The following is a 14,537-nucleotide window of genomic DNA, read 5'->3' as shown; positions in this document are numbered from 1 at the left end:
TGGCATTATTTCTTCAAGTATTCTCTTCTCCTTCACTTTGGGCCTCCCATTGTGTGTATGTTGTTGTGCTTGGTCATGTCCCACAGATCTCTTAGGCTCTGCTAATTTTTCTTTGTTTTTTTTTTTCTTTCTTTCCCTCAAACTGAATAATCTCAATTGACCTGACTTCAGGTTCACTGACTCTCCTCTTTTTGCTCAGCTCTGCTGTTGAGTCCCTCTGTTGAATTTTTCATTTCACTTATTATATTTTTCAATTCCAGAAGTTCTAATTTTTTTTTTTTTTTTTTTTTTTGAGAAAGGGTCTCACTCTGTCACTAAGCTGAAGTGCAGTGGAACAATCATAGCTCACTGCAGCTTCAAACTCCTGGGCTCAAGCGAGCCTCCTGCCTCGGCCTCCTAAGTAGCTGGGACTACAGGCATACCCCACAACACCTGCCAGATTTGTAAATTTTTGATAGAGACAGGGTCTCACTATGTTGCCTAGGCTGGTGTCAAGCTCCTGGCCTCAAGCAGTCCTCCCACCTCGGCCTCACAAAGCTTTAGAATTATAGATGTGAGCCACCATGCCTGGCCTTTCTTTTAGTCCTTTAGACTCAGTTTTCTTTAGGGCTTTGAACATATTTTTAGATAAAATATGTTTTAGATAAAATATGATTTAGGGGCCAGGCATGGTGGCTCACGCCTGTAATCTCAACACTTTGGGAGGCCAAGGCAGGCGGATCACAAGGTCAGGAGTTCAAAACTAGCCTGGCCAACATGGTGAAACCCCATCTCAACTAAAAATACAAAAATTAGCCTGGCGTGGTGGCGGGCACCTGTAGTCCTGGCTACTCGGGAGGCTGAGGCAGGAGAATTGCTTAAATCTGGGAGGTGGAGGTTGCAGTGAGCCAAGATCGCACCACTGCACTCCAATCTGGGTGACAGAGTGAAACTCTGTCTCAAAAAAAAAAAAAAAAAAAGGTGAAGGGAAGATGGTTTGAGCCCAAGAGAGTTCAAGACCAGCTTGCACAACATAGCAAGACCTGGTCTCCAAAAAATATATATACATGATTTAAAGTCGTTTTCTAGTATGTCCAAAATCTGGACTTCCTCAAGGACAGTTTCTGTTAATTATTTTTTTTCTCTGAATGAGCTGTCATATTTTTTTGTTTCTTTGCATGCCTTATAATTTTTTACTGAAAACTGGCCATTTGGAATGTTTTAATGTGGCAACTTTGTAAATCAGATTCTTTCCTCCCCAGGGTTAGCTGTTGCTGCTGGTTGTATTCATTGTTTGTTTGGTAATCTTTTTGAACTAACTTTATAAAGTCTGTATTCTTTGCTTTGTGTGGCTGCTGAAGTCTCTGTTAATGACTAGACAAATATTTTCTTAGATACCTGAAACCCCAAAAAAAAAAAATTTCTTAAATCTCTCAGTCTTTGCTGAAGAGCTCTTTGTGTTTACTAGAGCTGGCCTTCCCAACATTCATCCAGCGCTGTCTTAGCCTTAACTTCCTGCTTCCTGAGAGCATTGAGGTCAGCCAGTGATGAGAGCTTGGAGCCTTCTCAGCCTTCTCAGCTTGTTCCTGAGCCAGGAGCGTGCTCATGGACTTCTCTATTCCAAGGAATATGTTAGAGCTTGTCTGTGCCCTTCTTCCCCAAAGCATCGCATTCCTCAGCCTTTCCTCTCAAGGTTTTTGTTAGTTCATTATTTGCCCTCACTGATATCTATTGCCTGTGAATGCTTTCAGCAAACATCCCTCCACTCGCCTCACTCCAGGTAGCCTCTTTAGCACTGGGCAGTTTCCATGTTAGGCAAGATAAAGGCAAACCTTTTAACATGGTCTTTTCTAGGAAGCCACTAGACGGGTGAAAGCAAAAGTTTTAATTTTTTGTGAATGAAGTCTATTCTGCTCTGTCTGGTACTGATACTGTGCATTTAGGCTATTAGTTTCTTTTTAGTATTATTGTATTTTGTGTTTGAAAAAAATAGAGATGAGGTCTTGCTATGTCACCCAGGCTGGTCTCAAACTCCTGGCCTCAAGTGATCACCCCTACCTCATCCCCTCAAAGTGCTAGGATTGCAGGCCTGAGCCACCACACCTAGTTTGGACTGTTATTTTCAAGGCTACCCCTGAGCTAGGGAGCAGAGAATAAGTTAGAATTCTTCCAAGCATAAGTTAGAATTCCATCAAGCTCTCTTTTTTACTGAGAATGAGGTAGATTTTTAAAATTAAGTGTTTCCCCTGGTTTCTGGAAGCTTCCAATTAGTTTCCAGTGTCCTGAAAAAGTTGCTTGTGACATTTTTTGCCAATTATTTTCATTGGTTTTATGGGGGGTTGGATTTTTGGAATAATAACTCAGCCATCTTCTGCATTTGATGATTCCAACCCCTGAAGTCTTCATAGGTCTGGGCCTTCTGTTTGTCTTCCACTGCCCTCACACTGACATCTTGTTGATCACTGTGAGCTCATAGGTTCTTTTTAGTGTTGTCTATGGGAATCCCTTGAAGCCTGGGGTGAAAGTGGGTTCTTTGAGGGGATGGTATATATTAATTTCTGCCAGGCAGTGATGGTCAGAAACTGTCTTAAACCAGATCCCACAAGGGTCACTGTTAGAACCACTCAGGATGTGCTCACTGGGGCCACCTTCCCTCTTTGGAGCCATCTTCTTGGGGGGGATTTCTTCACCTTTCAGTCAGTGCTATACCAGCATCATCCAAGAAAGCTGCCTTTGCTAATGGAAATGGTCTTTATCTGCCCTGTTCAGTATGGTAGCCACTATCTCCATGCAGCCTTTGGGCAGCTGAAATGTAGCTTACAACAGAGGAACTAAAGGTTGAATTCTATTTAAATTTAATTAGTTTAAATCCAAATTTAAGAGTCACATGTGGCTCATGGCTATGGTTTTGGATGGCACAATTCTAGCTGGTTTTTCTCTCAGTCCCCTGGCTGGAGAGAAGGATGCAGGGATGGGGCAGGTTATCTTCAGTTCACCCTACAGAGAACGCATCCCTTCAGAGAACGCATCCCTTCAGGGACACATTTTTATAGGAGAATCTCTTCGCAGGTGCCCCACTTTAGGCAGGTGTTGTGTCTTTTCTCGTGTCTCCTTAGGTCTACAAGACATTCTGAAATGTTCAGGCGTCTTCCCCTTAGCATTTTTTTTTCTCAGCCAGAAGGATAAGCAGAGTACCTAGGCCACTGTGTGCCCAGAAACAGCCATCAGTCCATCTCAAAACAGAAAATGCACTGCTCGTTATCCAGGAACATGGTGTCCTGAATTGCTTCAATCAGCTTATGAATTAATAGCATGTTCTACTGTTCAGTTCCCATATTAGTTGAAAAGAGAATGTGCTTATTTACTTTCAAATATTTAAATGGAATTTGAACCTTGAAATAAATGAATACATAAACTGTCTATTTCCTGCCTATAGGAGCAAAACGAACCTTCTGCTGTGATGTCTGCATGTTCACCTCTTCTAGAATGTCAAGTTTTCATCATCACATGAAAACTCACACCAATGAGAAGACTCACCTGTGTCACCTCTGCCTGAAAACCTTCCGCACAGTCACTCTGCTACGGAACCATGTCAATACCCACACAGGTAAAACCTCAGGGCGGGCCATTTTTCTGGAATAGTGTGTGTTCAGGCTTATGTTAGAATGTGAATCCCGTTTCTACAGTAGCATTGTGTAGCATTTTATACTTTAGTTTACTCTTTTTTTTTTCTTGAATTTCCATTAAAAATACTGAGTGTTACAAAGATTTTTCTCACATGCATCTATGGTATTTATAAAGAGCCTCTTCTTAATTTTTAAAGCATATTTGAGACTGAGTGTAATTTAAAAGCTATGAATTCCTTGGAGTTTTTGGTTAAGTCTTGTTTTAAAAGAATGAACTATGTGATTTTACAGGAACCAGGCCCTATAAGTGTAGCGACTGCAGCATGGCATTTGTCACCAGTGGAGAACTTGTCCGACACAGACGCTATAAACATACTCATGAGAAACCCTTTAAATGCTCCATGTGCAAGTATGCAAGCGTAGAGGTGAGGCCATTCTTGGACTTGAAACTTCATGATGTCTTAGTAGAGGCTGCTATACAAGTTATGCCAAGTGTAACTAACAGTAGAATCTGTTACAAACAGGCTTTGCTAAAGATACTATTCATATAAAATGTATGCAGGAAGTAATGTGTATTCGCTTTTATGAAGTTAAAATAGAAAATTGGATCTCTTTGTTTCTTTGATTAGTAATTAGTGAAAATAATATGTAAAGGTGTACAAATTACAGATAAATTACTTGTGGTGAAGAAATAAGTCCCAGATTTATCTAAAAGTTCCGCATTTTATCTAGTACTTGGGGCCACGAAATCAAAATATGTTTGCTCTAACATAGAATGCAGATCCAGTCTGAATGTTGGCTGAAATTTTTGAGCTTAGTTAGATATACAGCAGCTTGCTTGAAGATTTAAGCATAGCCATTGCTGTTCTTAATTATAGAGAGACCGCCCTTTCCAAACTTAAGGTGTGTCATGGTCATTTTAATTAATTTTAGTTAATTTGCTTTATTTGTACCTTCTAACAGGTCTAGCGGTACTCACATGAAACATCACTGACTCGTCACTGCCAGTTTTCCACCAGTTAATTTTCAGAGTCCCACTGAGTGTTGGGAAACAGGCTGAGGCCGGTACTGAGCCCAGTCAGGACTGAGTAAACAGTACACTCAGATGGAACTAAGTTAAAGGGAACGGCTAAAGATTAAATATAGTAACAATGCAGCTGGGTTTCACAAATTAGGAAATTTCATGGATAGGATCAGAATTTGATGCCGATAACTTTTTTCTGCTGTTACTATTTTTAAAAAATTATTTCTCATCTGAGTTAAAGGTTGTGATTGTAGTATGAGAATGTAGAATGAGGGGTTCAGGGAAGAGAGTCAGCTGGGGATCCTAGGCCTGGAGTGGACTTTGTGTTGGTGTCCTGCCAGTGCTCGGGGCACGCTTCCCAGGTCCACAAGACCCTCCCCTAGTGCCAGTGGTCTGCACACAGCCTGTGAGAGGTGTCCTCAGCACAGGGGTCTCTGCTGCTGCCATAGCCCCCCATTTTTGCAGTCTCCAAGTCTTGCCATGCTTGTTTGTTCCCTCATCCCATCCCGTGACACAAATCCCAGCAGGAACGTATCAGAGCTATGGTACAGATGCACACGTTTTTTTAAAAAAGCTTTTGAACCGGCCAGGTACAGTGGCTGACATCTGTAATCCCAGCACTAGGTGGATTTCTTGAGGTCAGGAGTTCGAGACTAGCCTGACCAACATGGTGAAAACCTGTCTCTACTAAAAATACAAAAAATTAGCCACACACGGTGGCACATACCTGTAATCCTACCTACTCAGGAGGCTAAGGCAAGAAAATCGCTTGAACCTGGGAGGCAGAGGTTGCAGTGAGCCAAGATGGCGTACTCCAGCCTGGGCGACAGAGCAAGACACTGTCTAAAAAAAAAAAAAAGCTTTTGAACTCAACTCGTCCTCCCATCCCACCGTTAGGAGTCATCCAGAGTTTTTTATAGTGGCCTTCTTTGCTCATTTACACCACTTATCCTCCTCAGACCTTTCATGCAATATAGTTTTAAAGATTCTTTTCATTTTGTGAATATGTTTGAAGGCATTCACTTTTCTTCTAAAAATCTAAGCAAAATTTTTTGACTTGGCTATTGTTTTCCATTGTAAGCCGTTTGTTCTTGAGTGTTCCTTAGGCTTCTGTGCACTCATCACTTACTGGGGAGGTAGGTGGAGTGTGGCGTCCCTGGGTCACCAGCAGGACTGATGTGGCTTCCTAACTTCTGTAGTCCACATATAGTTGACAGTCCAATTTCCTGCTGGGGTAGATAGGGGCCTGCCATACACAAATACAGAATAAGAATAGTTCTAGAAGGCAATAAACCAGTCAGGCAGTGAATGCTCAAATGGGAGATGTTGTGTTGTTTGCTATTTAACTGATTGCCTGGGATACATAATTATTCAAATTAGAATTTAATTTCTTCTACTTAAAACTTAATTCTTCTTAGGAACCCACTGTCACATGGTACCGATGCTGAGTAGCCAGGGACGCCTTCCTCCACTCACAGTTACCCTGGGACCAGCCAGGGTGGAGTCTGCAGGACTTGTGACCATGAGGCGACACATACAGATGTCCCTCCATTAAAGAGCTAGGGTTTCATTTTTATTCTATTTTTTGAGACATGGTCTCACTCTGTTACCCTGGTTGGAGTGCAGAGGCATGATCTCGGCTCACTGCAGCCTCAGCCTCCCAGGCTCAAACAATCCTCCCAACCTCAGCCTCCCAGGTAGCTGGGACCACAGGCGTGCGCCACCATGCCCAGCTAATTTTTTATTTTTGATAGAGACAGGGTCTTGCCATGTTGCCCAGGCTGGTCTCAAACTCCTAAGCTCAGGCAATCCACCCACCTCAGCCTCCCAAAGTACTGGGATTACAAGTGTGAGCCACCATGCCCGGCAAGAGCTAGAGTTTCAAAATTTTCACTTTATGCAAGAAATAAAAATGTTTGCTGTTGTGCTTTTACAGTGTAATGTAAATTTTGTAACTATTGAGAATGTGTTGCCCTAGAAATGAAAGTAAAGTCTGGTTTGGCATTCGGCAGGTGGGCTTGAAGTGAAGCTGAATGTGAAAGCCTCTCAGAAGTGCTGTTCATTTTCCCTAAAGGAGCTTATACACACACACATCAAATGAAATAAAATCGCCCATAACAGATGATTAAAAGTAATGACTTTTTCATGTTTTTTCAGTGAGTGAAATATGCTCTCATGCTCTGATGTTAAAATCTGATTCATTGAAATCTCTTTTATAATGCTGATTAATGGAAGACACTGCAATTTTTGAGTTTCCATTGCAATGAACATCTTTTATGTATTTATTAGGCAAGTAAACTGAAGCGCCATGTCCGATCCCACACGGGGGAGCGCCCCTTCCAGTGTTGCGAGTGCAGCTACGCCAGCAGAGACACCTACAAACTGAAACGCCACATGAGAACACACTCAGGTAAGGGCTCTGGTGCTGAAGGCCTGATACGTACAGTGTTAGCTCTTAAAGCAAGCTTTAAAAAATTACTTTTTATTGGCACAGTTAAAGTTCAAAGGTAAAAGTGGATTTTTGCATGCCTTTAGGATACGAGGATTTTGATCTGTGCCTTTGTGTTTATTTAGCAGTAAGACAGCCTGCATAGATACTGTGCTGCAACCCCACTGCACAGAATAAAACACGAAGTATTTCCCTCCGTAGATTTTTCAGGTATTTAAAACTCAACTCCCAGCCAGGCACGGTGGCTCAAACCTGTAATCCCAGCACTCTGGGAGGCCAAGGCAGGAGGATCACTTGAGTCCAGGAGTTTGAGACAAGCCTGGGCAACATAGGGAGACCCTGTCTCTACAAGTAATTTAAAAATTAGCCGGGCCTGGTGGTGCACACCTGTGGTCCCAGCTACTCAGAAAGCTGAAGCAGGAGAATCACTTGAACCTGGGAGGTTGAGGCTGCAGTGAGCTGGGATCGCTCCACTACACTCCAGCCTGGGTGACAGAGCGAGAACCCATCTCAAAAAAAAGAAAAAAAGTAAATAAAAACACAATAAAAGTCAACTCCTTAATTCATTCTTCAACTTTAAGGCAAAACATAAAACAACACAGGTACTTGATGTCTGGTTGCGTAAAGAATACATCGATGGGTACTTCATGGTTCTTCATACAGCCCCATGGATGTGAACCACCTTGAACTTTTGCATTGCTACCAGATGCAGAGAAGTCACGTCTCTGGTCGGTCCTGGACACAGCTGTACTTGACGTAACTTGTCTGGGCTTGACTGGGGAGTCTCATACTAACTGGGGGTTGTCCTGTGAGAAGGGGCAGCTTGGGGCAAAAGAAACGCTTTCAGCACAGGTGTCCTTTGGCAAGGATCAGGCCTGGAGGGGGAATCACTTTGTTGTCTACATCTCAGGTGAGAAGCCTTACGAATGCCACGTCTGCCACGCCCGCTTCAGCCAGAGTGGGACCATGAAAACACATACTCAGCAGAAACACAGCGAAGACCTCCCCAAACACCAGTGTCCCCATTGTGCCACCATCATTACACGGAAAAGCGACCTACGTGAGTGTCTGTTCTAGTGCTCATTCTTTTACTACAGTATTCGCTAGCTCTTTGGAGTGAGGCCCTGTAAACCTGCAAAGTACTGGCCCTGACACTGGGATGCCCGGTCTTCGGGAACTTCACCCTGGGACGAATTTTCTTCCAGAGGTCCTGTTGCACCATCTGGTGGCCGGATCTCATAAGTGCATTTTATAGCATGTTTTTAGAATCTGGGCCCAGGCCTGTTCCCTATGTACATGCTAAGACCTTTCACAGATGGGTATTATTTCATTCCACATTCAGCCCGTTTTTCAGATTAGGACCTGAGGCTCAGAAACATAGAGAAAACTGTCTGGGAGTCACATGACCAAGGATGCTAGGAGGTGGCTGGATTCTGGGTTCCTAATATATCAGTGCTCTCTCCGTGACACCCAGCCACCTTTTCTTAAACCCTGGCTATGGGCCTAAAAAGTTTTGGGAGCAGAAGGTACAAAACACACAGTTTCCCTTTAGGACAATCACTTGGGGAAAGGAGGCGAGTCCATAATGCGTAATCCGCATCTAACGTGGTGAACCTTTTAACTGTCAGACCCCACAGAGTGGGAGTGGGAGTCCAGAGGGACTTGGAGCACCAGGCCCAGGAGAGCTGGGATTTGATGCTGCCTGCGGGGAAGCCAGCCAGAGTTGAGCAATGGAAGGGAAGGTGTGAGTAAGCGTGAGTGAATGAGCCTCTTGGTTTCAGGATTCTTGGGCCTCCCTTTTTCCATGAACTTATTTCTCTTTCCACAATATATGACACTGATAGGCAAAATATGTTAGCAAAACAAAATATTTACCCTTTTGGCCAAAGAAATTCTGGAGATAAGATGAACTTTTTGAAAACTTTTCTGAAAGGCTGTTTTGCAAAGTCTTAACTTTTATTTTTCATCTGGACCATTTTGTTATTGTTGCCATAGATATTAGCACATCACAAAACACAGCCCAGTGGGGCGTAAGTCTACCCAGTTGCTAGACTTTTTTGACACTATGGCAAAGTAACACAGTTTATATCTATCTCATGCCAGTGGGTAATACACTTTGAATAGCCTGTAAGATGCTTTATAAACACATTAGTTCTTCCTTCCCATAACTATATGAGAATTCAAGCTCTCTAAATGTGCGAGTCACTGTGGGTAAAGTGGAATACCTCTATCATACAGCTATCAATTGTCATTTGGTTTCTTACACAACTATCACAAAGCCATCATTCTTTAGACTTAGATGAGCAAAACTTACCCTAGAGCATACCCAGCCAGACCTTACTGGGTCTCTCAGGTTAATTTTAACATAGGAAATAACAGGGCACTGACTTCTAACAATGTATGGATTTTTTAAGGTAAAATAAAGATGTTATATCTTTTTATATAAATCCACCTTAACATCATCCTAAAATCCACCTACCCCATAATACGGTAGTTCTCAAAGTGCTTTGGTAAATGAACATTTTAGGTCCAGTATGACATGCCTTATATAACATTTAACTCCATTTGAAAGAGTATTAAAATGATATTTCAGCATTCTGTTCGTTTAGAGCAGTGGTTCTCAACTGGGAATGTTTTACCCCCCAGAGGACATGTGGTGATATCTAGAGGTATTTTAGCTTTCACAACTGGGGAGGAAGAGGTGCTGCTGGCGTCTGGTAGATGAAGACCAGGAATGATCCTTAACATCCCACCCCGCCCTGCCCAGGAAGGAACCAGCACGTTCCGGTGCCAAGGCTGAGAAACCCCCATGTAGAAGAGAGGGGATGCAGGCTAACAGAAAGCAACACTCTTGAAGTAGATAACGTTCTGTCTGTTTCAGGTGTCCATATCCGCAACTTGCATACTTACAGCGCTGCAGAGCTGAAATGCCGCTACTGTTCTGCTGTCTTCCATGAACGCTATGCCCTCATTCAGCACCAGAAAACGCATAAAAATGAGAAGAGGTTCAAGTGTGAACACTGCAGTTACGCCTGCAAGCAGGTATTGTACTTTACTTAATTTGGAGAGGCAGTGGTGCGTGGAAGAATGGAGTGAGAAAAGTCAGAATAACTAGAAAGCAACTGTGAGCCAGTCATTCGAAATAGCAGTTCTTAAAGTATATTCACATTCCCCCAGGGTCCCTGCAATCAACTAGGGGCCCGCAAGAGCCAAGCCCTTGTTAGGATAATGGAAAGGTGTCATTTGCCCTTTTGAGACATTGACATTTGTGCTTTCAGTGTCAAAGTAGCGGTGGTCCTTAGCCCAGATCAAGGCAGTGACACCCAGCGGAACAGGTCGTTGCGGTATTCTTCACCTTCACACACTGGCAGCAAAAATAAAGGGCAGTGTCCTTGAAGAAGCAGCAGAAGTTAACTTTATTCAATCTTGACCTGAAATACTCTGTTTTAAATATTCTTTGTGATGAGATGAGAAGCTGGCATATGCACCTCCATCATTCAAAGCCTGGAGGGAAAGCACTTGGGGCTTGTTTGAGTTTCCAGCTCAATTAGCCACTTTCTCCGTGAATGTCATTTTCACTGAGAAAGGAACAAGATAAACGAACTTTATTTACTCAGTCATTGGGTGTTGGTGGACTTTTTTTTGAAAATGAATAACATAGGCCAGGCACAGTGGCTCACGCCTGTAATCCCAGCATTTTGGGAGACCAGGGCAGGTAGATCACAAGATCAGGAGTTCGAGACCAGCCTGGCCAATATGGTGAAACCCCATCTCTACTAAAAAATACAAAAATTAGCTGGGTGTGTGGTACACACCTGTAATCTGAGCTACTTGGGAGGCTAAGGCAGGAGAACCGCTTGAACCTGGGGGGAGGAGGTTGCAGTGAGCTGAGATCACACCACTGCACTCCAGCCTGTGTGACAGAGTGAGACTCCGTCTCAAAAAAAAGAAAAGAAAAGGAAAAAGAAAATGAAGAACGTAAGCCTGTCCTTGCAAGGGAAACACATATGACCAATGATGCCATTTCACTTTTCAAGAGAAAAATCAGAATTCAAATTTTGGAAAATGTATATTCACCATTACAAGCTTTACAGCTTTCTAATACTTAAAATTTTTCTGATAAGATTGGAGTGATTTTTAAAAGCAATTTTTATATTGTGTAATGAAATATGTCAGCATTTAGAAGATGTGTGTAACTCGGTAAACCAGTATTTTCCAAATGACCAGTCCATGATGTTACAGACTCACACATAGGTAAAATATCCATTCAAAGTAAAAGATAAAGCAAGAGATTTTAACATCATAGAGGAGAACAAGTTTATTGACAGGGTTTCAGATTCCACACTGCAACCCATGGTTATGAAATTACCATGGCCAGACATACTGGCTCACACTTATAGTCCCAACACTTTGGGAGATCTAGGAGGACAGATCTCTTGAGCTCAGGAGTTCAAGACCAACCTGGGCAACATAATGAGACCCCGTAGCTACAAAAAAAAAATACAAAAATTAGCTGGGTTGATGGTGCCTGTCTGTATAGTCCTACCAGCCACTCAGGAGGCTGAGGTTGGAGGATCACTTAAGCCCAGGAGGTTGAGGCTGCAGTAAGCTGTGTTCCTACCACTGCACTCCAGCCTGGGCAACTGAGTGAGACTCTAAAAACAGAAATCACGACTAACTGAGTTTTGGTGTAATAGTGGAGAAAGAATGCCCACAGTTATTTGGAAGAGCTAGGAAAATGTTGCTCTCTTTTCAAACTACGTGTCTATGAGAGCAGATTTTCTTTATCACTTAACATACTCAGTGGACTGAGGGAAGAACAGAGATAGGAATCCATCTGAATGCTTTGAATGGAGTTGTCAGACTTAGAAAATAAAAATACAGTACACCCAGTGACATTTGAATTTGAGACAATGAATAGTTGTTTTTTTTTTTAATTTTTTTTTTTTTTTAAAGATGGGATTTGACCATGTTGGTCAGGCTGGTCTTGAACTCCCAACCTCAGGTGATCCGCCCGCCTTGGCCTCCAAAGTGCTTGGATTACAGGTGTGAGCCACCACTCCCGGCCATGAATAGTTTTATATACAAGTGTGTTGCAGCCTGTATTGTAACTGGCAACCTTATCTATTAAGACAGACATTAGGTTAGTTTTGTTTTGAAAAATAGGTAATATAATTTTACAGAAATAATATGTAGCTGGTTTGTTGTTATTTTTAAATGAGTTGATAAAGTGTTTTATTTTATAAAATCCTTTAGAATTCCTCAGTTTTGCTAAGAAAGTAAATACTAATACATGCCATCTGTATAAATAAAAGCTCTTCAGAGGCCACAGTAATTTTTTAAAATATAAAAGGTCCTAAGACTCGAAGTTTGAAAACCAAATCACTGCTTTGAAGCACTGCAAGCTATTGGTTACCAAAGGTGAAAATCAGTGCTTACTGTGTTTTGAAATGTGGGCTATAAACTGTAAATGCTTTGAATAAAGGAAAAAGAGTTTTTCTGGTAGATTTTGAACAAAGAATTTTCTGAGGGCCCAGGCTCAGATTTGTTCAAATGAAGTAGGAGGGCTTCCTGAAAGTTGGATAAGACTTAAAGAGGATGAGGGGCCTGGAGCAGGCATACAGCCGGTATGTAGGAGCAGAGAGCAGCTAGGCATGCTGTGGCTGCAGGCAGAGGCTCGGAGCACTGCTGGGCACTCCTGGCTGCTGTGGTCCTGAAGAGCCAGGCTCCCCGCAGGCAGACCAGAGATTCTGTCCCAAAGGAGGGTGATGAAATGAAAGCTGTGTGTAGAAGAGGGCGTTCAGTGAATTGGTTGAAAGAAAAATTAGAAGAAAGACCGTCAATTAGGTTATTGACAGTAATGCAGAAAAGACCAAATATACATTTAATCCAAATAATCATTGCATTTTAAATAAAATAAAATGTATACTTTTGCATGACTTCATACGTATTTTTGTCCTGATTTCTCAAATTATTTTCTCATGTCTAAGCTAAAATCTCTATTTAGGCCAGTTACAGTGGCCCACACCTAAATCCTGGCACTTTGGGAGGCTGAGGCAGGAGAATTGCTTGAGGCTAGGAGTTTGAGACCAACCTGGGCATCATAGTGAGAACCTGTCTCTACAAAAATAAAAAGTGAGCTGAGCATACTGGCACACACCCACAGTCCCAGCTACTCAGGCGGCTGAGGTGGGAGGATCATTTTGGCTCTGGAGTTTGAGATTGCAGGGAGCTGATTGTGCCACTGTACTCCAGCCTGGGTGACAGAGCGATACCCTGTCTCAGAAAAAAAATTGGTATTAAGATCTGTTATGATACTATTGGGAAGTAACTGGAAAAATGTTTACATACTTAACATACTTGCAACCCCAAATGCCCGCTGAATTTAAACTCTGACATTTGATTTTTAAGTTTGCAGGTTCTATTTGCCTTTTGTAAACTCAGGTAATTGCAAATAATTGTATAGAAGGATGACTCCCAGTACATGAGGGGACAAGGAACCATCCTTTCACGCCCTGAGGTGTGTACTCCCACATCCCCAGTTGGATTGGAGAGCCAGCAAGGAATTCACTGCAAGACCTTTATCACTTGCTGGTGCCACATACAAGTTTGTTTCCTAGATGGCACATCCTGAGAGTGAATGCCGCCCTGTTGAGAATGTGTTTGCAGTAATTCTGCTTAATAATGGACTCGTCTTTGGGGAGGGAAATAAAAGGTATTGTACAATAAATAATGTCTAATGTGGAAAAAGACACTTTGAACTAGACAAGCTGCTTTCTTCCCCTTCTCTCTTAGGCACGTTATATGACTTCTCACATTCGTATCCACACTGGAGAGAAACCATTCACCTGCCTTTCGTGCAATAAGTGTTTCCGACAGAAGCAACTTCTAAAGGTTCACTTCAGGAAATATCATGATGCCAGTTTCATCCCAGCTGTTTACAAATGCACCAAGTGTGACAAAGGCTTTTCCCGCTGGGTAAGCTTACTTAAGTCACCGTAAATCCCCCATGGAAAGATCCCTCTATCTCAGGAGGACAGTGGCAGACCAGGAGAGTTTAAACCTGGTTATAGAAACCTGCCAGGACTTCAGGAGCATCTGTCATGCCTTAGGAAAGTGGTTATTAGTTTTTTAAAATCACAAAATTCTTGAAGAATCCTATGAAAGTGTGGTCTCCTCATCCCCTAAAACAAAAGGACAATCCAACAACCGAAATCTTACAAATAGTTTTAGAGAGTTATCAGACTCCCCAGAGATCCCAAGCTTTTAGAGTAATATTTTCAAATTGTTCCAGTGAACTAGATTTAGGCTACTTGACAGAGAGAATGCAATTTTCACACATTTCTCAGATGTCCCTAGAATAATGTTACTGGTATCTATAATCCCAGCTATTTGGGAGGCCAAGGTGGGAGGATCACTTGAGGCCAGGAGTTTGAGATCAGCCTGGGCAACATAAGGA

At 42.4% G+C, this 14,537-nt stretch overlaps 1 protein-coding gene across 1 annotated transcript in view; it reads left to right on the top strand.

The window, feature by feature from the left end:
• Nucleotides 1–14,537, top strand: part of CTCFL (CCCTC-binding factor like) — a 28,683-nt gene that overhangs the window by 5,140 nt on the left and 9,006 nt on the right. The window contains exons 3-8 of the mRNA XM_064382907.1: nt 3,416–3,586; nt 3,897–4,030; nt 6,919–7,039; nt 7,989–8,138; nt 9,960–10,120; nt 13,874–14,056. Coding sequence (XP_064238977.1) covers nt 3,416–3,586; nt 3,897–4,030; nt 6,919–7,039; nt 7,989–8,138; nt 9,960–10,120; nt 13,874–14,056 — 920 coding nt within the window. The remainder of the gene's footprint in view (nt 1–3,415; nt 3,587–3,896; nt 4,031–6,918; nt 7,040–7,988; nt 8,139–9,959; nt 10,121–13,873; nt 14,057–14,537) is intronic.

The sequence above is a fragment of the Aotus nancymaae genome, unplaced genomic scaffold, assembly GCF_030222135.1.
Source record: "Aotus nancymaae isolate 86718 unplaced genomic scaffold, 86718_ANA_hifiasm-v0.15.2.pri h1tg000029l, whole genome shotgun sequence".
NCBI classification, from domain to species: Eukaryota; Metazoa; Chordata; class Mammalia; order Primates; family Aotidae; genus Aotus; species Aotus nancymaae.
Note: the sequence above shows the minus strand (reverse complement) of the source record. Positions and strands in the feature narration are given on the sequence as shown.